At 54.5% G+C, this 19,002-nt stretch overlaps 7 protein-coding genes across 7 annotated transcripts; 2 read left to right on the top strand and 5 right to left on the bottom strand.

Moving 5' to 3' along the window:
* Positions 1 to 11: 11 nt before the first annotated feature.
* Positions 12 to 5,057, bottom strand: CAOG_04464 (hypothetical protein; the record flags this gene model as incomplete). Its single annotated transcript, XM_004348242.1, has 1 exon — positions 12 to 5,057. One exon carries the CDS (start codon positions 5,055 to 5,057, stop codon positions 12 to 14), a length of 5,046 nt encoding a protein of 1,681 aa, XP_004348292.1.
* A 1,175-nt stretch (positions 5,058 to 6,232) lies between these two features.
* CAOG_04463 (hypothetical protein) lies at positions 6,233 to 7,936 on the top strand. The gene is made up of 2 exons (XM_004348241.2): positions 6,233 to 7,619; positions 7,711 to 7,936. The coding sequence occupies exons 1-2, from the start codon at positions 6,285 to 6,287 to the stop codon at positions 7,870 to 7,872; spliced, it is 1,497 nt and encodes a 498-aa protein (XP_004348291.2). The 5' UTR covers positions 6,233 to 6,284; the 3' UTR covers positions 7,873 to 7,936.
* Positions 7,937 to 8,043: 107 nt separating this feature from the next.
* Positions 8,044 to 10,613, bottom strand: CAOG_04462 (DEAD box polypeptide 55; the record flags this gene model as incomplete). The annotated part of the gene is made up of 3 exons (XM_004348240.2): positions 8,044 to 9,632; positions 9,741 to 10,194; positions 10,260 to 10,613. The coding sequence occupies 3 exons, from the start codon at positions 10,611 to 10,613 to the stop codon at positions 8,044 to 8,046; spliced, it is 2,397 nt and encodes a 798-aa protein (XP_004348290.2).
* Positions 10,614 to 10,876: 263 nt separating this feature from the next.
* Positions 10,877 to 11,910, top strand: CAOG_04461 (hypothetical protein). The gene is made up of 2 exons (XM_004348239.2): positions 10,877 to 11,094; positions 11,598 to 11,910. The coding sequence occupies exons 1-2, from the start codon at positions 10,888 to 10,890 to the stop codon at positions 11,712 to 11,714; spliced, it is 324 nt and encodes a 107-aa protein (XP_004348289.1). The 5' UTR covers positions 10,877 to 10,887; the 3' UTR covers positions 11,715 to 11,910.
* A 79-nt stretch (positions 11,911 to 11,989) lies between these two features.
* On the bottom strand, positions 11,990 to 13,708 carry CAOG_04460 (hypothetical protein). The gene is made up of 2 exons (XM_004348238.2): positions 13,015 to 13,708; positions 11,990 to 12,883 (listed from the first exon to the last, which is right to left on the bottom strand). The coding sequence occupies exons 1-2, from the start codon at positions 13,646 to 13,648 to the stop codon at positions 12,129 to 12,131; spliced, it is 1,389 nt and encodes a 462-aa protein (XP_004348288.2). The 5' UTR covers positions 13,649 to 13,708; the 3' UTR covers positions 11,990 to 12,128.
* Positions 13,709 to 16,694: 2,986 nt separating this feature from the next.
* On the bottom strand, positions 16,695 to 17,024 carry CAOG_04459 (hypothetical protein; the record flags this gene model as incomplete). Its single annotated transcript, XM_004348237.1, has 1 exon — positions 16,695 to 17,024. The coding sequence occupies one exon, from the start codon at positions 17,022 to 17,024 to the stop codon at positions 16,695 to 16,697; it is 330 nt and encodes a 109-aa protein (XP_004348287.1).
* A 251-nt stretch (positions 17,025 to 17,275) lies between these two features.
* Positions 17,276 to 18,842, bottom strand: CAOG_04458 (major facilitator transporter). The gene is made up of 2 exons (XM_004348236.2): positions 18,764 to 18,842; positions 17,276 to 18,696 (listed from the first exon to the last, which is right to left on the bottom strand). The coding sequence occupies exons 1-2, from the start codon at positions 18,810 to 18,812 to the stop codon at positions 17,309 to 17,311; spliced, it is 1,437 nt and encodes a 478-aa protein (XP_004348286.2). The 5' UTR covers positions 18,813 to 18,842; the 3' UTR covers positions 17,276 to 17,308.
* Positions 18,843 to 19,002: the final 160 nt, after the last annotated feature.

Raw genomic sequence — 19,002 nt, 5'->3', positions numbered from 1 at the left:
AGAAGCGAATTTTACCAGGAAGTGAAGGAAATCATGTCGGGAGTGATGGCCTCGTTGGCCGAGGAACAGCCGTCAGCCGAAGCACGCGAGACAGCATCAAAAATAAAGTTGTGGCGGTTGCCAGAAAAGAAGATTGCGCGCGCCTCGAGAGCTATCGCCAGCAGATGGTCGAGGGGGTTGGCGGCATGGCTTAACGAATCCAGCGGACACTTTCGGAGAAAATCGACACTAAAGATGGCGCTCGGCGCTGCGGCAAGCTTGTCCACGTATTCCAGTTGGGCTGTGGGGTTGTGAAGCGTGAGACCGACGGCCGGGGCGTTGACAAGGTCTGGGTTGTAGCCATGAGCGTACTTGGCTTGAAGAACACCAGCAGAGTTCGCACTTGCACAGAATGGTCGGGAGGGACGCGCAGACTCGTCGACAGCGTAAACGCTGCTTTTACCAACCACTTGCGCGTCAGTGTACGAAAACGCAGGCAGCAAGTCCCGCAAAAAGTTGGGGCCGTAGTAGTGACGGCTGGGGTCGAGGAAGAACAAGTGCTGCCGTTCGGCCAGATCAATGGCTTGGTGCATGCAGGCGCCCACAGTCGCGGCCGTGGATGCTCCAGATGTTGCAAAGACGCGGAAGGTTACAGGCCGCTCGCTGCGGGACTGCCTCAGCATTTGCTCGAGCGCATCACGAACAGCACGGATGGCCGAATCCGGATCGGCACAGGGATGGCCGCCGTTGGCCGGAGGCAGCACCACTCCAATCAGCAACTCGTACGACCCACGCCCAAAGACCATGCGCTGGTACGTTTCCAGAGCGTCCGAAAGCAGGCGTGGAACGCATCGGGCCGCGGCATCACAGGACGACGGAACGAGCGGCAAGCAGACCGCCACAGTCGCGGATGGAGCAGGGTCGGGTGTCTGCGCGAGGGTCGCATTGTCAAAGGTCATTTGCTCAATCATTGCGCGGAGTCGGTGCCCGTAGGTATGAGCGGCAAACACGCGACGCTGGCCCGACAGAGCCAGTCGTTCTCGAATCAACGGATTGTCGAAACGTGCTGCTGCGACGTTCATTTCAGCCGCGCTGTGTACAATAACGACCGAGTGGCCAAGCATGATCTTCAAAGCCGGTCCCGGATTGGAAACGACGGGAGTGCCCGTGCTGACCACCTCGAACGGACGACGGCTGCACATGGTCTTGGAAACGTTGACAGAGTTGGCGTTGATAAACACCTCATACTTGTTGTACAGCTTGACCATCTTGACGTATGGCTGCGAGCCTTTCAAGTGTGGTTGCAGCTCTGCGCCCCACGGCACAATGTGGCGCGAAACTCCCTCCGAGCGCTGGAAGATGGCAAGTCCGCGCGTTTTCGCCGCCGCGAATATCAAATCCAAATCACCCTTGCGGTGAGGATAACGCGTTTGGAAGGCATAGGTGCCTGCAAATGCATATCCCTTGTTCCGTGGACGATAAGACCCGACCGGTGAGTGCGTCCTCGGCGACGCTGCGAACGGACTGGCGAAAATCCGATCGTGTCCGAGGATTTTCGCATAGGCCGGGACGACGGCCTCCTCGGTCGTAAACACGGCGTCTACAAACGGCAAGAATGCAGAATGCGAAAACTCGTGAAAGTGCGCAGGATCTTCCTTGTTCCAGAACAAGCTGGGAATGCCGCGGAGGCGCGCTTGTTTGAGCAGCTCAACGACCGGGTTGCCCCAAGCAGAGTCTGACATGACATGCTCTGCCCATGGGCCTTGCCAGATAGACTCGACAATGAGTAACTGAGGATGGGCATTGGCGAGCTGCCCTCGCCAGTTGTCAATGTCCGCCTTGACGATGCGCGCCTCGTGTTGGTAGCAACCGGCAGTGAACTCGTCCATGATTGCCATAATCACCAGCTTGCTGCGCGATGTCCATGACGGCATGTGGGTCTTGACAATCGAGCTCGGCGACAGTTGGAGCAAGGCGGCCGTGTTCTGGGACTCTGGTGGCTGCAATGTTTGCAAGTCCGTTGGAGCGCTGTCGGCGTTTTCGAGTGGAAGAACAAGCTCATCGAGCATTCGCAGCATGGCACGGCCTTCAAAGCGGGCCTGCGCTTCCTGGACCGATGCAGCTCGTTGGTTGGCAATCCGCAGACTTGACTGCTCGGCATGCGCCTTGATGAGCGTGGCAGCCTCGACAGGGCCATCAAAGCTGTACGCCGCTGGGTACATCAGGTCTGCCCCAAAGCCGCGACGGACGACGGGAATGCATCCAGTCGCCATGCCTTCGGACACCATGTGAACGTCGGCTGCCGAGTCAGAGGTGGATAGAATGAAGCCAACTTGATGCAACCACACAGAAGGGTCGGCCGGCGCGCCGACGAATTGCACAAAGGCCTCGAGACCAAGACTTGCAAGAATTTGGCGAGCTTGGGTCAGGTACTCGCGCTCTGTGTTCACAGGAGACGAAGGTGTCCATTCCAGGGTTGCTGGCGCAGGGCCGGCTACGACAAGAGTCCAGTTGGAGTTGGCCTGGCCTGTGATGTCTCGAATTTCCCGCAAAATGTCAATGGCCATCTCAAGCGCCTTTGGCGAATCATCCGAAACGATCAAACCCAGAGCGGTTGCTCGGGAGCTGCTTGACTTTATCGGATTGCTCGCCAATGTCAGGGGCCACATGATGTTGCTGATGAGATGGATGGGCGTGCTCTGGGGCATGCGCACCAGACACTCGTTGTAAAAGTACGGGGCGGTCGTAATGACGTGGTCGACCTGTGCCCATTGGATCTTGTCCGCGATGGGCTGCTGGAGCTCTGGTCCGTGAATGCGCACAATGAGCGTTTTGTCGTGGCTCGGATCGTACTTTGACCGTTGAGAGGCAAACCAGTGAGCCTGGTCGAGGGCGAACTCGCACCAAATCGTGCCGGCCCACTGCGCGTGCTTGATGAGCTCTCCGGACTGGTCCATAGCCAGAAGTGACTGCGGAGTCCAGGTAATCTTGCGAACGGTGCAAGAGGCAGAACTAAAGTGCTCAAGAATGTCGCCCATGAGCTTGAAATCGTGAGCGACCATGAGAATGTTGCACGAAGAAGGTGGTACACCATCAACAGGCTGTGCTTGATAACCATGGCGTGGTCGTGGCGTGAGAAGCTGCTGATATCGCGCGACAGTTGCGTCGGGGGAATGCAACGCGGCGAGCGAGCGAAGACGCTGCTGGAGGTTGGCCAGGCTGCTGGGAGATTCGGCCAGGCGCGCGCTGGCTGTCACAAACGCATTCGCAAGGCGAGCGACAAAGGATTCAGACGATGCGGGCGAGCCATCCAGCAGCACTGTCAAGTACTCGGGATAGTCCATGCCCTCGAGAGCATCTTCGGCACTCGCCGAAGGGACGGTCATCACCGTGGGCACTCCCAGCAACGAATACTCGAGGAATTTGGTCGAAACTTCAAGGCCGGCATCGTTGCTCATCAAACGCACACCGACAGAGCATTGGAAATCTTGAAGCAGCGCAAGGGTGGTCGCACGAGAGAGCTGTTCAAACAGGACGACAGAGGGCTCGTTCCGCACAAACTCTTGCGTCTGCGATAGGAGTTCGGGTTGCTCATAGTTGCTAATGATGAGCATCATGGACATGGAGGCTGGGGAGGAACCGCCCAAGCTCTTCTTGTACGCCTGTAGCATTTCCGCAAAGAGATACTCGTTGTCAGCCCTGCCCTGGTAGCAAATTTTAAAGCCAGCGGCCTTGGCTGTCGAGTACCGTGCAGCACCATGAATCAGCTGATGGGTTTGGGCGGTAACATCTGCGGATGGGCTGAACGGCGGCACCACCGTCGGGACGATTGAGGAAGGCTTGAGGGCAGGCACGGTGACGGCATCTTGCACAAAGAGGCGGGCACGCTCAGTAGAGAAGATTCCTCTTGCGGGCGTAGACAAGAGCTGCTTGAGTTTGGTGTACACGGCTGGGAGGGGTGCATTCAACGCAGGGAACGGAGTTGGCGGTAGAATAAATGCCCAGAGGCGGTGTGCCATGTCAGCATATCGCGAGACGAGAGCTGCAACTGGAATTGAGCGAATGAGCAAGTGATCGAAACGCAGCTGGTGGTCGAGAGCAGTAATCCATTGCAGGGCATTGTTCGAGTCGAGTTTGCTCTTGAAGGTGACGGGAGCAAGACCCATCGATTGAGCGTCGGCCTCCAGCCAAGGATTGATGACGGTAACGTGCTGAAGGGATTGGATGATTGTTAGGGGCTGGTTGGCAACGTCGGCGTCCGGCTTGGGTTGAGTGTGCAGCAAGAGGTAAACTTCAGCTTGTGGCAGTCGGGACAAGGTGTCGAGTGTGTCGCTGAGCCAAATGCCCGACGCATCTGCCGTGGTCGCCGCGATCGTGGCATACAAGAGGATGCGCGCAGGATTGGGCGATCGTGCCAGATTTGCAGTCTGAGGCGGCACGACGGCAGGCAGCTTGCTCTGCTGCTGCTGCGGCAATGGATCGCACAACGCTTCCCGCTGGGCGCCCAGGACGAGCTCGTGGACGGCCGAGATGTGCGCCACAGCATCGCTGGATGTCTCTTCCTCCATGTCAGCGTGGAGATCGTCCTTGTCGGGCCCGAACGTCGGGGCTCGCGTGGACGGCAGTATTTTGGCGGGCTTTGCCTCCTCGTCCTTCTCTCGCTGAATCTCCGTCTCCCGATCAATCTCCCGCTGCTCGCGCAGTCGCTCGAGATCCTGCTCGAGCGCACGTCGGAGCTCGGGCGAGCTGCGAAGGAGCGTCTTGCGTTGGGACGGCGATTGGTTCTCGTCCTCTGGGAGCAGCGCTGCAGCTCGGCGAATGGAGTCGTCGTCGTCCTCCTCCTTGGGGAGCACTCCCGGAGCGCGCTGCTGCCGCTGGCGTGGGTCAAGTTCATTGCTCGGCTTTCCATGGGGCTGGAGGGTGTCGTCGTTGGTCTTGTGGAGCGGTTTGGCACCCGGCAGCAGCGTGGTCAGCGTGGTCGTAGGCGAGACCGAGTAGAAAGCAGCCGCGCCGACGAGCAGCACGACGAGCAGCGCTCGCACGCGGCTCTTCCGAGACCAACGGAAGCAGCCACGCATGATTCGACGCTTGATGATGAGGCTGAGGGACGGCAAAACGAAGGCGGCGACCACAAACAAGAAAAATCCACGTCGACAATCAACCAAAACACCAAAAAAAAAAAAAAAAAAAAAAAAAAATAGGCAAATACAATACAATACAATACTATAAAATAAAATGAAATAAAAGAGAGTGGGAGGGTTGAAAACATCAGATAAAGGATAAGGAGAACGGACGGAGCAACAGAAGCCAGCAAGATGAGTGGAAGAGGAGGATCGAGAGCGGGATCAGATGGTGAAGAAGGACGCCTTGTTTGGCTCGAATGGCGTGTGCAAGCTCAGCGTTGCGCGCGTCGCGTCTCGGCCGAAGAGAATGAACATTTGAGAGATCTGGCTGAATGAGAATGCGCAGGCGACCAATTCCCGCCCCCTCCGTCTCTACCCCCATCGGCGAGCCGATGGCTAGTGGGGACGCAGGGACGCAGTTGACACAATGAGATAATGTGTGGCAGAAGGACTGGCGTTCTCAACAACGAGGTACGGGATGGATACAAAGCCCAGCCCAAACGCGCAAAAAGGGGTCAAGTTTGAGTGGCCGCCTCGCCATGACGCGGTCGACACTCGCCGTCCCCTGATATTCTCCAGCATGAAAAATATAGTTATCTTTTGAATATTGATAGTGCGAGGAGGGTCCGGAGCACGGAAGGTGGATTCGAGCCGCGGCGAAATTTCGTGGACGAGATTCTTCGGGTACAACAGCTTGATTGTCTATCTCTTCGGTGTATGTGGAGTTAGCTTGTGATTATGTGGTGTATTCAGCTGCTAGATTGTTCACTGCGGGCAGGGATCGCGCGGCGGCCATTTTTGAGGCCCAAAGGTGCTCTTAAAGGTAAGCCCAGCGAGACATTCAACACAAAAAGTTGTACAACCAAAAATGCGAAAACGGCCTCCTCTTGGTCCTCCACACAACCATAAACAATGAATTGCTTCCTAGAAACAACCCATCGCATTACTAGCGGTCAGTTTGCCCGACTTGCGGCAGGACGAGCACTTTTCGTTTCAGCTCTTTCTTTTTTCTCCATCGCTCGTCTTTCGAGCCTTTCCCACTCCCCCCCCCTGATGTTTCCGACTGTTCCTCTTTTTGTTTCGTTTCCGTTTCTTAGTCCCTTTGATCGATCTCCACCCAGTCTTTGTTTCGTTTTGCCACTCTTCTTTCTTGTCTTCTTCTTTTCGCTTTGAAACCGTTTCATGCTTTCCACTTCGTCGTACGCAAGCATGAGTGGACTGCCATCCGCGTACGAGCCATGCAGTCCTCACCACCACCACCACCACCACTACGACCACTACGACAACTACGACCACAGCACGGGCTCACCACCCCGCGGCGGCCAGTCCAGCACAAGCGCCACATTGACCAGAGGATCGCCGTCCAGTTTAGGCCCGTTCTCCGACGCGGCGGCCTGGTCCAGCGCCTCCGGCTCTCCTCGTCACAATCTCACTTATACTAGCACTTTTACAAGTAATACCAGCGGCAGTCCAGCAATGTCGTCCAGGCCAGGGCGAGTGCGGACGTTTGCAGAGGCCGCCGAGGGTGGCGAGTTCGAGCAGCTTCCAGCGCATTCGAGCACTCGCAGTGCCGGCAGCACCAACAACAGCGACCCCAGCCAGTCGCACCCACTACTACTCGACCTGTATCAGCAGCAGCCTCGCAAGCGCCTTGCGACCCGCGTTGATGATACCCCGGACGATGAGAGCGACGCCAGCCTCAGCACAGCCGCATTGCCGCTGTTTGAGCATGCGCGCACGACAATGCTCCACGACGCGAGCCAGCTTGGCCTTCAGAATCACGCTGCTTCTGCGGTTGTTGGAGCACTGTTGTCACGGAAGCGCGGACTGGAAGCGAACGACTCGGAGGACGGACACGATGCGGATTTGGCGCGAAAACGCGCGCGTGCAGACCTTGGTGATGCTGATGACGGTGGCGACGACATTGCCAACAAAGTCACATTCGAGCATGGATCTACACGGCGAAATTACTATGATGCATTCGAGCAAGCAGAGACCAATGCGCAATTGTCGGACAGCGTTCTGGCAAAACGCACGCGCACCGGGTTGTTTGACGACAATGTCGGATCGTTCAGTTTTGCCGCTGCCTGCGCTGCACGAGCATTGGAAGCAGACGCAGCATTAGAATCTCAGCCAAGTATGAGCCTCCTGAATTCTCAGCAGCCTGCCACAATGGCAGCACACCCGCCATTCAAGCACTACTCGGGAGACAGCGATAGCGACGGCTCGGACGAAGAAGACGATCCCTCGCGCCCGCCAAAGACATTGCTCGAGCTTTCACTCGGCAACGCGACTGTCAAGCTGCTCCCATCTGTATCACGCTCGCTGCCCTTATTGCCGCAAGAGGCCATCCCTGCTCGTCTGTTGTACCACCAGCCTCCGCAGCAAGAGCCCGCGCTCGATTCGACCAACAATTCGCTCGCTCTCGTCCCATACGAGCCGTTTTCTGCTTCCCATTTTGTCGCCGAGACGGCGCAACGTCACATGGAGCGCGAGCGCGAGACCGGCCATCACAATGTGAGTTGCGAAAAATGCGTTTTTGATCAGAGGATGGGGGGACTTGTTTTGCCCAACAAATTGCTCACCCACCGAATCATACTTGACACAGAGCCTCCATCTTTTAATTTCAGGAGGTTCTCAAAGTGACGCGATGCCGACGGAGGAAGTCCAATACGACAACACAATGGATCAGGGTGTGGATCCTTCAGCGTATGCCTATAATAATTATGCCAGTGGCGGCCCAGATACCGATTCAATGATGATGATGTAGACTTGATTGCACGCACACACACATGTACACATTCTTTCGCAGCCAATACAGGATTAGATTGAGTTTACTGGTTGTTTTTTTGAAGATTGGTTGTTTTCGTTTTAACATTTTTCTTGCATCACAATGACTGGTCAAACCAAACGTCCAAGAGCTGCTCGTTTCTCCTTCCATTCAAAAGCCCGATCGTGGCTTTTTGCGCGCAGCAGCTAACTGATTGGTGTCGTGGCTGTTCGGTCGCTTTGATCCGCGCTGCGGAGCTGACTCTTCCTGCTCGTCGTCTTGATCGTCCTCCTCGTCATCCTCATCGTCACTGTCATCGTTCACAGGCGCGTCTTCGTCGCCTTCGTCAACCATGTCGGCGAAGGCAGAGGTACGCTTGTAGCCCATCCGCTTGTCAAACTGCGCGCTGGACAGCTTGCCAGATTTGACTTTGCGCATGAGGCGCGCCTCCTTTTCGAGCTCATCCTCTTCTTCCTCATCATCATCATCGTCGGGTTGCTGGCCCTCGGCAGCAGCGCTGGCGGCGTCTGCTTCCAAACCTTGCTGGTGCGCAGCCAACAGCGCGTACTCGCTGCCGTTCTTGAGCAACTCTCGCTCGCGCACAAGCCGCTTGGTTTCTTGGCGCTTTTCTTTGCGATCCTTGCGCGCCTTCTGCTTGGACCACGCCTCGCTCTCCTTTTTCGGGCCCTTGGCAAACTTTTCGGGATGAGCGGCGCGCTCAGCAGCACGCGTGGCGAGTCTGGCTTGACGCGCCTTCTCGCGCACCTTGTCTGCGAACGGAATGTCGTTCGGGTGAATATCTGCGAGCGGGACGAAAAAGCCGTCGGCATTGACACCACGAAGCTCTGGCATGCGCGGCAGCACGACGAGACCAAAGCTCACGGCAACACGACCCAGGTGCAGCTCTTTCAGGCGGAAGACGAGCGAACACTTGTGCTCCTTGTACGATCGGACAAATGACACGAACGCGACCTGCCCTTTTTCAAAGACGTCGCGATCTTTGACGGCAAGCGCGCGAATTGCGGCCATCAAGTCCAAGCTGCCTTGGGTCGCCCGGTCTTTGAGGGCAAAGCTCTCAAAGCGCAAAATGTTCTGGTTGCCATCCGTCTCTTCGATCGAGCCGTTGACATCCAACCGGCCATCAAACTCCTCGACAGGACTCTTGCGCACTGCCAGGAACGACACATACGTGTCCTCTTTCGGTCGAATAAAGATGAGTGCGCTGCCGCGTTTGCCGAGGCGTGCAGTGCGGCCGCAGCGATGCACAAACGCATCTGGATCTTGCGGAGGGTCATACTGCAGCACCCAATCGACGTCAGGCATGTCGAGGCCACGGGCAGCCACGTCCGTGCAAAACAGGACGCCCACTGGCGCGTTTTTAAACCGCGCGTATTCGACGCTTCGCTTCGAGGCCGTCATGTGCCCATGGAGAGCAAACCAGTTGAGCATGTTTGCTTGCTTGCGGAATTGGGGCAGATGCGGGAAGATGCGTGAATAATACTCGACGCCAGCGCATGTCGCAAAGTACACGATAGTCTTGCACTCTTGTCCCAGCCGCTGGAGCAGCATGACGAGTCGCCACAGTTTGTGTTCGCTATCGCATAGCATGTACATGTTCCGTAGCGTGGAGGGCGTTCTTCGCTGCTCTTGCGATGCGACGGATTGTACCTTGACTGTGACGCGCACGGGGTTTCTCAAGCCTGCGCGCACGAGTTCTTCAACCTGAGGTTGTGCAGAGAGAGGAATTCGCTGGAGATTCCCTTTTCAACGTCGCGATAACAAGCAGCAGCAGCAGCAGCAGCAGCAGCAGCAGCAGCAGCAGCAGCAGCAGCAGCAGCAGCAGCAAAACAGAGTGGAGCGCTCCTCACCTCGTCCGTTTGGGTTGCACTGCTTTGGCAAGTAGGATAGAATGTTGGTAAGACACGCTCGGAAGCCCATGTCCAGCAGCCGATCCGCCTCGTCCAGCACGAGCACTTCGAGCGTTCGCAGATTGATATCGTTGGTCATCTTGTTTCGTTTCAGAATGTCTTCGAGGCGACCGGGTGTCGCGACAATAATGTTTCCACCGCTCGTTCGCAGCTGCTGGAGATCGTCCGACACTTGTCCGCCTCCTATCAGGAGCCACGGTCGCAGCTGCAAGCGCTGTTCCACCTGCACTTGATCCACTGAATCTGAATCAGACTCTGAATCTGAATCGTCCACGAGGTCCATCGTGCTCTTGGACGCTGCAGCTCCTGCACCTGGCGCGACGAGGCCAGACGCTTGCTCGCCGTCTTCAGCACCGGCACCCGCAGCGCAGAACAGGTTGAGGACGTCGTAGATCTGGACGGCAAGCTCCCGCGTGGGGGTGATGATGATGGCGCCGACGTCGCGTGGCGCCCACTCACTGCTGCTGCTGCTGCTGCTGCTGCTGCTGCTGCTGTTGCTCGCATGCATGATGGCATGATGGCATTGCTGCTGCTGGATCCGCGGTCCGATCGGCGCGCGGCGAGCAGGATTTCGAGGATGGGCACGACGAACGAGAGCGTCTTGCCCGAGCCCGTCACAGCTTCGACCGCCACGTCCTTGTTGGCAAGGAAGAGCGGCAGCACTGCGGCTTGCACGGGCGTCATTTGCGTGAATCCGAGGTGCTCCTCGAGAAGCACACGCGTGGCACTGCTCAGGCCCGGTCGCACGCTCGACCACGAGCCGGCGTTCGCAGCCGCGTCCGTCAACGCCGCTCCCGACGTTGCAGCTGCCATGGATGAAGAAGAAGAAACGAAAAAAAGAAGAAGAATGAATTCAAAAACATACTCAAACACGTTCAAACATTGGAGAGCATTGGAAGAGATCGAGGTTTGGAGCAGCTTTGTTCTGAGAGTGTTTGATCCAAGCCAGCTCACCTCAGCACCGCCTCCTCCCCCTTGGATTGATGTTGACTCTATTCTTCTACTATTTCCGTGATTTTCCAACACACTCTCAATCCTTTGACACTCTCACTCACTCCTGTTTGCTGTTTGCCTTATCTTCCCCCAAATGCTGGCCACTGTCGCTGCTCGTGCTATTGCCACACGGTCGCTCTCGACCTCCGCCGTCGCTGCTGCTGCTGCCGCCGGCGCCCAGGCCGCTGCTGCCCTCGACCCCGTCCAGAAGTTCTACATTGGCAAGCTCCGCGACTACCAGAAGCAGAAGGACACCCAGGCCAACGCCGACGTCCCGCTCTCCGCCGCTGCCCAGAAGCGAGTGAGTTGGAAGCAAGAGCGAGCGATCGCACGGATGCTGCTGCAGCCAGACGGACCAAAACGCCTCAATCGCCGCCACTTGGCAGCCATCTAGTCTCTGCCCACAGCCAGTGGGTGGGGTCAGCAGAAGAGGAGGAGGAAGAAACAGAGTAGCACAAGGCGACGAGGCGAAATTGAAAAGATCGCTCTTTTTTTTTTTTTTTTTTTTTTTTTTTTTTTTTCCATTGCTCTTCCATTGCTTTTCCATTGCGTTTTTTTCATTTTGAGCTTCTCTCTTCCCCCCCCATTGCGAGACGTGTGCGACTGCTTTGTGTGCTACTGCTCTTTTGGGGGTCAACCTGTCGAAGCAGGAGAGTAACAGCGGCAAAACAAGCGACCGATTCAACCAGAAGCAATCCCAATGCAAACTCCATACAATCCTCATGCACGCTCCATACAGACCTAGAATCTCACCTTCGTTGCATCCACACCCTTGGCCAACATCAAAACAACACAACCAAACAGTACCAAGATCTGATGGGCCGCTCGCTCCGCCAGTTCAACCTGCAAGACGCCGTCAAGATCCCCGCCTTGACCTCGGCCCCGTCCCTCTCCAAGATCCCTGCCCCCGAGAAGTTCTAAACGCTCTAAACAAGCAAACCAAAACCTCACTCTCACCCCAGAGGGCACTTTGGGCATTTTCTTTTTTTGTGTACTAGCTTCCCCAATTTTTTTTGAACAGTTTTTTTTTTCTGCCAGCGGGGCATGTGTGTGCCTTTTTGTTTTGCGACGTTGAGCGCAACTGGAAGAAAACACAATACACATTGCATTCGCGCTTGCTTGATTTGAGGTTTGGTCTGTCTCGACGGATAGACCTCGGAGTGTTTTCCTGCTGGCCAAGAAGCTTCTTGAGTGAGTGATCGTTTGATTTTCAGAAACATCACTTCTATTCGGTTACACACATCATTACGCACACACACACACACAACTGATGGGACGCTGGAAAACGTCCACTCCAAACTAACAAAGCCGAGAGACACTATTTCCCAATCACAATCAGCGAGTCGACAGCAGCCTGCGCTCGTACTCTGACAGCTGCGCAAACGTAGATTGATCACCGTGCGCATTATAAGGAATAGCTTGGCCACGGGCAGGCAGGTTGTGCAGCCGACTGGCCGTATTTACATGGCGCCCACCACACACGAGCGTCCACACAGCGCCACAAATGCCAGCGGGCACGGCGAGAATGCCAATGAGGATGGAGGTGGCCCCCGTGGCGCCAGAAGACCGAGCGAAACCCGCCGCGCTCTCATCATAATCCGCTTCTTGGCGAGACAGCGGGAGTGTGTCGCGGAACGCCCCTGTTCCTGTCCGGGCCTGGTGGCCCAATGCTGCGCTTCGCCCGAGCGTGCAAATCAGGGCAATCAAGCCGAGGCCGCAGGAGACAATCCAGATGGTTCTCCCGTGCAACGGATGGCCATCAAAGTCTTGCATGGTGGGATATCCGCCAGAGCACTCGAGCAGGCTGCGCAGGTGGTACAAACTATCCTTTAGCGGCAGGTGCTGCATAATCCCTCGATAGTCGTTTCTTTCGCCGAGAAGCAAACCCCAGCTCATTCCAACGCCGAGCAGCGCAATCAAAAGCGCAGAAACCGCCAGCAGCAATCGCGCCTGCTCTGTGCAAGTGACGCGGAATGCTCGACACAGCTCTGCTACTGCGATCAAGGCCAGCACTGTCTCGGTCGCAATCGCGCCAACTGCAACGTACATCAGCGAGATGGCAACCGGAGTGTGCTGAGGAATCTGGTCGACTTTTGTCGAGAATGAGAACAAAACAGAAACCCAATCCAATTGAAGTCAGCCAGCCTCATCATCATCATCTCGCTCTCTCTGACAAGCATCCCAATCTGAAAACAAAAAAAAAAACTCAAAGTACGCTCACTTGACAGGGTGCGAGCGCTCTGCGGACGCGTCCGATGCATAAACCGGTCCCACGCGTTCTCGCCGCCTTCGAGAATGAGCACCTTGCTTGGTCCGATGTCCACTCGAGTAAACCTTTGCGCTTGGGCCATCCTCTTGGATGAGTCGTTGCCCCGCCAGTCATTGGCCTCCAGCGATTCGCCACGAAAGTCGTCGCCAAAGCCCTGCCGGCCGCGGAAATTCGGTCGGCCGTCAAAGCCCCCTCGGCCGTCAAAGTCCCCTCGGCGATCAAAGCCCCGTCGGCCATGTCTATCTTGATCGTAGCCTTCGTTCATGCCACGATGGTTGTTTGGCATCCATTGGCCCGGCTGAGGCGCGACATCACCACCCCAGGGTCGATCCGGCGGCCAGTTGCCATCGCCGCCGCGGAACCCGTTATTACCATTGCCAAAGTCATGGCCCCCGTTTCGATTGCGCATGTCGTCCGGGTACGGCGTCCCTGCGACTAGGTCGGGCAGACATAGGTGGTACGAGCGCCACGGCTGCGAGAGCGCCGTCGACATGAGCGCCAGCTGCACTGCGTAGAGCAGCAGCACCAACAAGGCTGCGCTGGGCGACGCCAGCATGGCAACCAAGCGTCTGGGATCGAGCGCCATGGAGATGAGACGAACCACGGTCGGGGGGGGGGGGAACGCAAGCGAAATGGCGGGAAAGTCTGCGAACCGATGACACGTCAGCGACAGAGCAACCAGCACAACAACAACAACAACAACAACAACAACAACAACAACAACAACAACTCAGACAAATAATAGAAGCGACAAACCAAAAATCAAGACTGAAGCGGCGTTGAACAAACTGCTGCAGTTGCTGTTGTTGTTGTTTCAGTTGCTGCTTGTTGTTGTTCGCGCAAAACCCTGTGATATCGCCTCGGCTCTTGTTGTTGTTTGATTCGAACTCGGTAAGATCTGTTCATGTTTATCGTAACTGTGGCAGAAGAAGAGGAGGTCGCGATGCACTGGACATTTTGTGCCCTGATCTAGCACGACATGAAGCGACGCACGCCAAACCCATGCCAGCCCACATTCGTGTGCCCGCACGATGTCCGGGGGGTGCAGCACCTCCTTAGCACTAAAAACCACGAAAAGCCATTGTGATGCATTGTGATTTGGAGTCCTTTGTCTCCGACTCAATTCCCATTCATTTTTGAAAGTAGTATATGGGGCTGTTTTTTTAAAAAGGTAGAATCGCCATGTCTTGCGTCGCTGAGCTCTGCAATTGGTTTCCCCTGCCCTGCAACCCCCGCCCGAGAGAGTAGACCATGTGTCTATGCCACTCGGTGCATCAGACCACACGCCGCTGTCCCGCCGGCGACCGTACGGCCGCGAGAAGGTGTGACGGTCAACGCAACCTCGTCGCAGCAAATCAGTGTCAGCGGGCTGCCACACCACATCAAATAATTCTTTAGATCGGAGATCGGGACAATGGCTGGGCAGGAGGAGCCGGAAGCTGAGAGAGTGCATAAAACAGTTCAGCACTCGGTTTGGACATGCAAGAGTTGTTTTTTTTTGGTTTTTTTTTTTTGTACCCAAGTGTGCTGGGGCTAATCGCCCTCTATTGCGGCCCGATTATTGTTGGACAAGATGAACCCGCAACAGAATGTAGCAGTGGCACAGATTGAGGGCTGGGAAAACTTGGCTGAGAAATCACACCACACAAACCGCTCCTTTTCTCGCTCCGCCCCGCCGCCCAACGCACTTCCGCTGCGCCCCCGACCCTCGAGCACACTGGTGACATGGTGTAAACCACACATTCAGAGCACCAGCGGTGGAAAGCGACGTAGGACACGGTGGTGGATATGAACGACATATTTTGGGGGTTCACTCTACCTTTTTAAAAAAACGGCCCCATAATGATCTCGTTGCTGAACTGCGACTTCAAACTCCTGTCCGTGTTCGTCGGTAGCTCAGTGGAGGAAATTCCGGACGTGAATTCGTTGGATAAAAATGTTCGGAACGTTATTCTGTTCGATGATATGATTCTCGAGAAACCCGAGCGAATTATATCCTATTTTGTTCGAGGTCGCCACATGAACTGTAGCGTGATTTTCCTCACCCAGGATTGGTACCGCACTGCCAAAACTATTCGAACGAATGGAACGAATTATTTCTTGGCCCGGAATACCAATGGGAAGGAAAAATCCAACATTTTCAATGATCTGAGTTTTGGATTGACCAAAGAAGAATTTAAGAAGCGCTGGGATTGTGCAACGGTTGAGCCATACAATTTTTTTCATATCGATTTGCAAGACATCCATCCGATGTTCATGTATCGGCGGAACTTTGATTCCGTTTGGGATGTGAAAACCGAAAGCTACATCGATCTCGAGGCGTAACTTTCAACGAACATTTCGTTTCGGTTCTTGGGTCACTCCCATTCGCGGACCATCGGCCGTCATAATAGTAGTTTTCACCGTTTTAGTTTGCTGGGGCAGAGAAATCGGGGCCCGTGGGCGTCGAGTTGTTCGAGATTGCTTTGGCATTTTATTTTCACCAAAAAATAAATAATTCGAAATTATTTATTTCTCAATTGTCGACGAACTTTTGGAGTTGGCTCATAAAGCGTGCATTTTTCTTGACCGCATCAAAATACGATTCAATGAACTTCTCGAACGCCGACTTGGGAAGTGCGGATCGTCGGGACTTTAATTGAGCGTTCACATCGAGCTGTCAGTAGCTCGTCAAATTCCTCCAGCACATTTAACACATTCGTGATGACTAATTCATCATCGTGTTGAAGTGATTGCATGAGTTCGGCATCTTTCGGGTTGAAGAGTTCTGACGACTTGGGTGGCATTTTTGTTACTGAAGAAAAATAATTTTTGTTTTACTTTGCGCGCCACATTTTAGCGACTTGGGCCATAGCATCCTTGGATGTAAGATGATTATCACGCTTAACACGAGGAAGATGGGCTTGGACAAATTTGTTGTAGGCGGTGAGGGCGCGAGGTTTGCGAGGTTGGCGAGTTTCACACATTTTGTTTTCTCAGTAAAAAAAAAAATTCATAATTTTTAATTCATCTTCGATTTAATTTGACTGACTTATTTGAGATGTTACTTTTATTCACCTCCATGAATATTATGCCCTTGGAGTGGAGATCCAATCGAGAAAAAAAAGGCACCTCGAATATTCTGGGTTGGGAGGGTAGGGAGAGGAGGAGGGCCAAAATAAAAACCTTTTCTTTTCTCTGTTATCTTAATTTTACTTTTTAAACTTTAGAAAAAGGTCTTCCTCCCTTCCCTACCTCCCGGAAAATGTTTCATAACAATTTAGCTATGAAACATTGAATGAAATAGCACCATTAAGTATGGTCCTTTAAATGTTGGCGAGAGTTGTTGTACATGTATCATACCTGACGCGGTAGTAATTTGAGCTCTTTTTGTGGCATGTGAATAGACTTTTCATGACTGTCCCAAACTGACCTTGACCTTTCGGCTTGATTTTCCGTCCAATGCAAAATTCCTTGTACCTCGCGTAGAGCTCGGAAGATGCGAAACCATCACTACCCTCGTCAGCAATCAGATGAGTTTCCTGGATCCAATCCATCACCGAATCTTGGGCGATCTCGGTCTTTAGTTCAAGAGTGGCGTTTTCGGTGCACTTGGGGACCTTTAAATTATGGCCGTTGTTGTAATAGGAATCTCAGGCGCCTTGAATGAACCAGTAGAGCCAGGATTCCAAATATTCTTTCGTTTTGACAAGATCCTTGAGTTCCGGATCCGCTTTGTACACACCAGGCTTTTGATCTTCGGCCATGGCGCTCCATTGGACATTGGTTAGTCGTCGCCAAAGGGCTGGATCGCGTGTAACTTGGGGAATTTCGTTCGTCGAAAAGAATGGCACAAAAGTGATGGGGCGATTTACTTCTTTGCCGTACAGTTCACGGAAACCCGTGCCATCTTCACCGGTGATCTCCTTCACGAAGACTTCATTCATTGGGACACCTTCCTCGAGCTCCGAAAATACGACCATTCGTTTACCAATTAGTTTACAGTGTGAGCTTTTGTGCTGCAGACTCAATCTCGATGGCCTCGAGCGAACAGAGGTCCCAACATTCGAGCAAATAAATCGGTGAATGTGGACTTGCCGCCCGATGTGGGTCCGAGCAGCAAATACAACCGTTCCGCTCGAATGCCGAAAATCGCCACGCCACCGAGCGCTTGTAAACAAAATGCAAGCTTTGCAAATGAACCTGTCTGGCTTTGAAAACATTACCCAATACCATGCAGTTCGAGATTCGCATATTATTCGTTGGTCTATTCAGAGCCTGCCGGCTTTACAACACGCTTCATCACAACGCCGAAAACGGTGGAAATGATGCCGAGAACTGCAGCGCCCCACAAGCAGGCAGAAAACGAGGCCGTGCGCGCCGTCCAATCGAATTCAGGCCCGAGCGTATAGTTCCCTGACGCCGACAGGACGAGTTGCGAGTCCCCGACATCGTAGAAAGAGTACAACACTCCGCCGAGAAGCGTGCCAAGCAGCCGACCTGCGGCATTAGCCATGTAGTAAAAGCCGACGTCCATCGCCACCTTGTCATGGTCGGAAAGCAAAACGACCAGATACGAGTGGGTGGATGAATTGACGGCAAACAAAATTGCATAAAGGGCGAGCCCAGTAATAATGACGCCGGTCGCTGCATCGCTGGAGCCAGAATAGCGAACACCCGTCATGCCAGCTGCAACAAGCGTGGCCAGCGCAGAAAGCACGCTGGCCCAGGGCCAGGCATGGCGTGGTTCCGGTGGAAATTGCTTGAGCGGCTGGAGCGCCAACTCCTTGGAGTAAGACTGCACGAGACCATAAACGACCGTCCAACCGGCAAGGAAGCAGCCCACCAAAAGTGTGTCCCAGCCAAGGATGTTTTTCATGTAGATTGGGAGGGCAACCTCAAACCAAATGTCGCGCGAACCGAAAAGAAAGAGTCTCGCGGCACACAGCAGGTTGAAATCAGCTCCCTTGTGGAAGACCCGGTGCCAGTTGATGCGAGGTCCTCGGGAGCGACCAACAGTGGGCGACAAAAAAGCGGTGGATGGCACAATTGCGAGCAACACAACCACCCCAAGCACACTGAGGGCGACAATGAAACCACCAAGGCGTTGGAGCGCAGTGCCAACGAAAAACCCCAGGCCCTTGACCTCGTTCTTGAACCCAGTCAGCCGGGAGACGAGATAAAACAGTCGGCTGTTGTCACCCTGTGGGCTGGCCAGTTTGGTGACAGACTTGCCACTCAGCTTGACGAGATCTTTGGCCATGCCGGCAAACGACTGAGTGAACATGATGTAGGCGATCTGAGCTGAGCGCGATCCGAGGTGCTGCCAGTCGGCTGGAGTTGAGAAGGGCATCAGAAGACCGCACGCAACGCACTGGAGCACCAAACCGCATAGAAGGGTTGTACGTAATCCAAGCCGCGATGCAAGCACGCCACCCAGGAGGTTGGTGACGACGCCACAGAGCTCGTAAAGGACAAACATGAGGGCGATTTCAAAGGCAGAGAAGCCAATGTCGTTTGCTTGCATGAGGACGATCATCCGGAGAGCGCCATCGGTCAGCGTGAAGAGCAAGTAAGACAACGAAATGACATAGAATGGACGCAGGCTCGGGGATGGCGAGACAGGCGAGTCCAGTGCTTGGTCGAAGGAGGGCACTGTTTGTTCCAGCAACTGTGAGTGGCTTGTTCGTGAGGCCACCCATATAACAATGCGGAGCCTTACTGTTGTCCGTTGAAGGCATTGCAGACATCGAAGGAGTCGCAGACATCATGAATGACAGCGGGCGGTGAAGGAGTGAACTGCAAAGGGTAAAATCGCCGCGTTTCAAATCGGTAAATCCCCGCGTTTCAAATCAGTAATTCGCCGCATGTAGAGAGGGCCTCCCTAAAAAGACTCAGTCCAAAAACCATTGCGCCCCCACCCTAAAAAGACTCAAACCCGATTATCTCGGCTTGTATTCC

This window comes from Capsaspora owczarzaki (genome assembly GCF_000151315.2).
Source record: "Capsaspora owczarzaki ATCC 30864 unplaced genomic scaffold supercont2.6, whole genome shotgun sequence".
NCBI classification, from domain to species: Eukaryota; class Filasterea; order Ministeriida; family Capsasporidae; genus Capsaspora; species Capsaspora owczarzaki.
The sequence above is the reverse complement of the archived record's forward strand: the minus strand, read 5'-3'. Positions and strand labels throughout refer to the sequence as shown.

Coding starts and splice junctions, on each gene's coding strand:
- CAOG_04460 (XM_004348238.2), bottom strand. CDS start 13,648: ATGGCGCTCGATCCCAGACGCTTGGTTGCCATGCTGGCGTCGCCCAGC. Junction 12,884..13,014: donor GAGCGCTCGCACCCTGTCAA/GTGAGCGTACTT, acceptor TCTCGACAAAAG/TCGACCAGATTCCTCAGCAC.
- CAOG_04463 (XM_004348241.2), top strand. CDS start 6,285: ATGCTTTCCACTTCGTCGTACGCAAGCATGAGTGGACTGCCATCCGCG. Junction 7,620..7,710: donor GCGAGACCGGCCATCACAAT/GTGAGTTGCGAA, acceptor TACTTGACACAG/AGCCTCCATCTTTTAATTTC.
- CAOG_04458 (XM_004348236.2), bottom strand. CDS start 18,812: ATGATGTCTGCGACTCCTTCGATGTCTGCAATGCCTTCAACGGACAAC. Junction 18,697..18,763: donor AATGCCTTCAACGGACAACA/GTAAGGCTCCGC, acceptor TGGAACAAACAG/TGCCCTCCTTCGACCAAGCA.
- CAOG_04461 (XM_004348239.2), top strand. CDS start 10,888: ATGCTGGCCACTGTCGCTGCTCGTGCTATTGCCACACGGTCGCTCTCG. Junction 11,095..11,597: donor CCGCCGCTGCCCAGAAGCGA/GTGAGTTGGAAG, acceptor ACAACCAAACAG/TACCAAGATCTGATGGGCCG.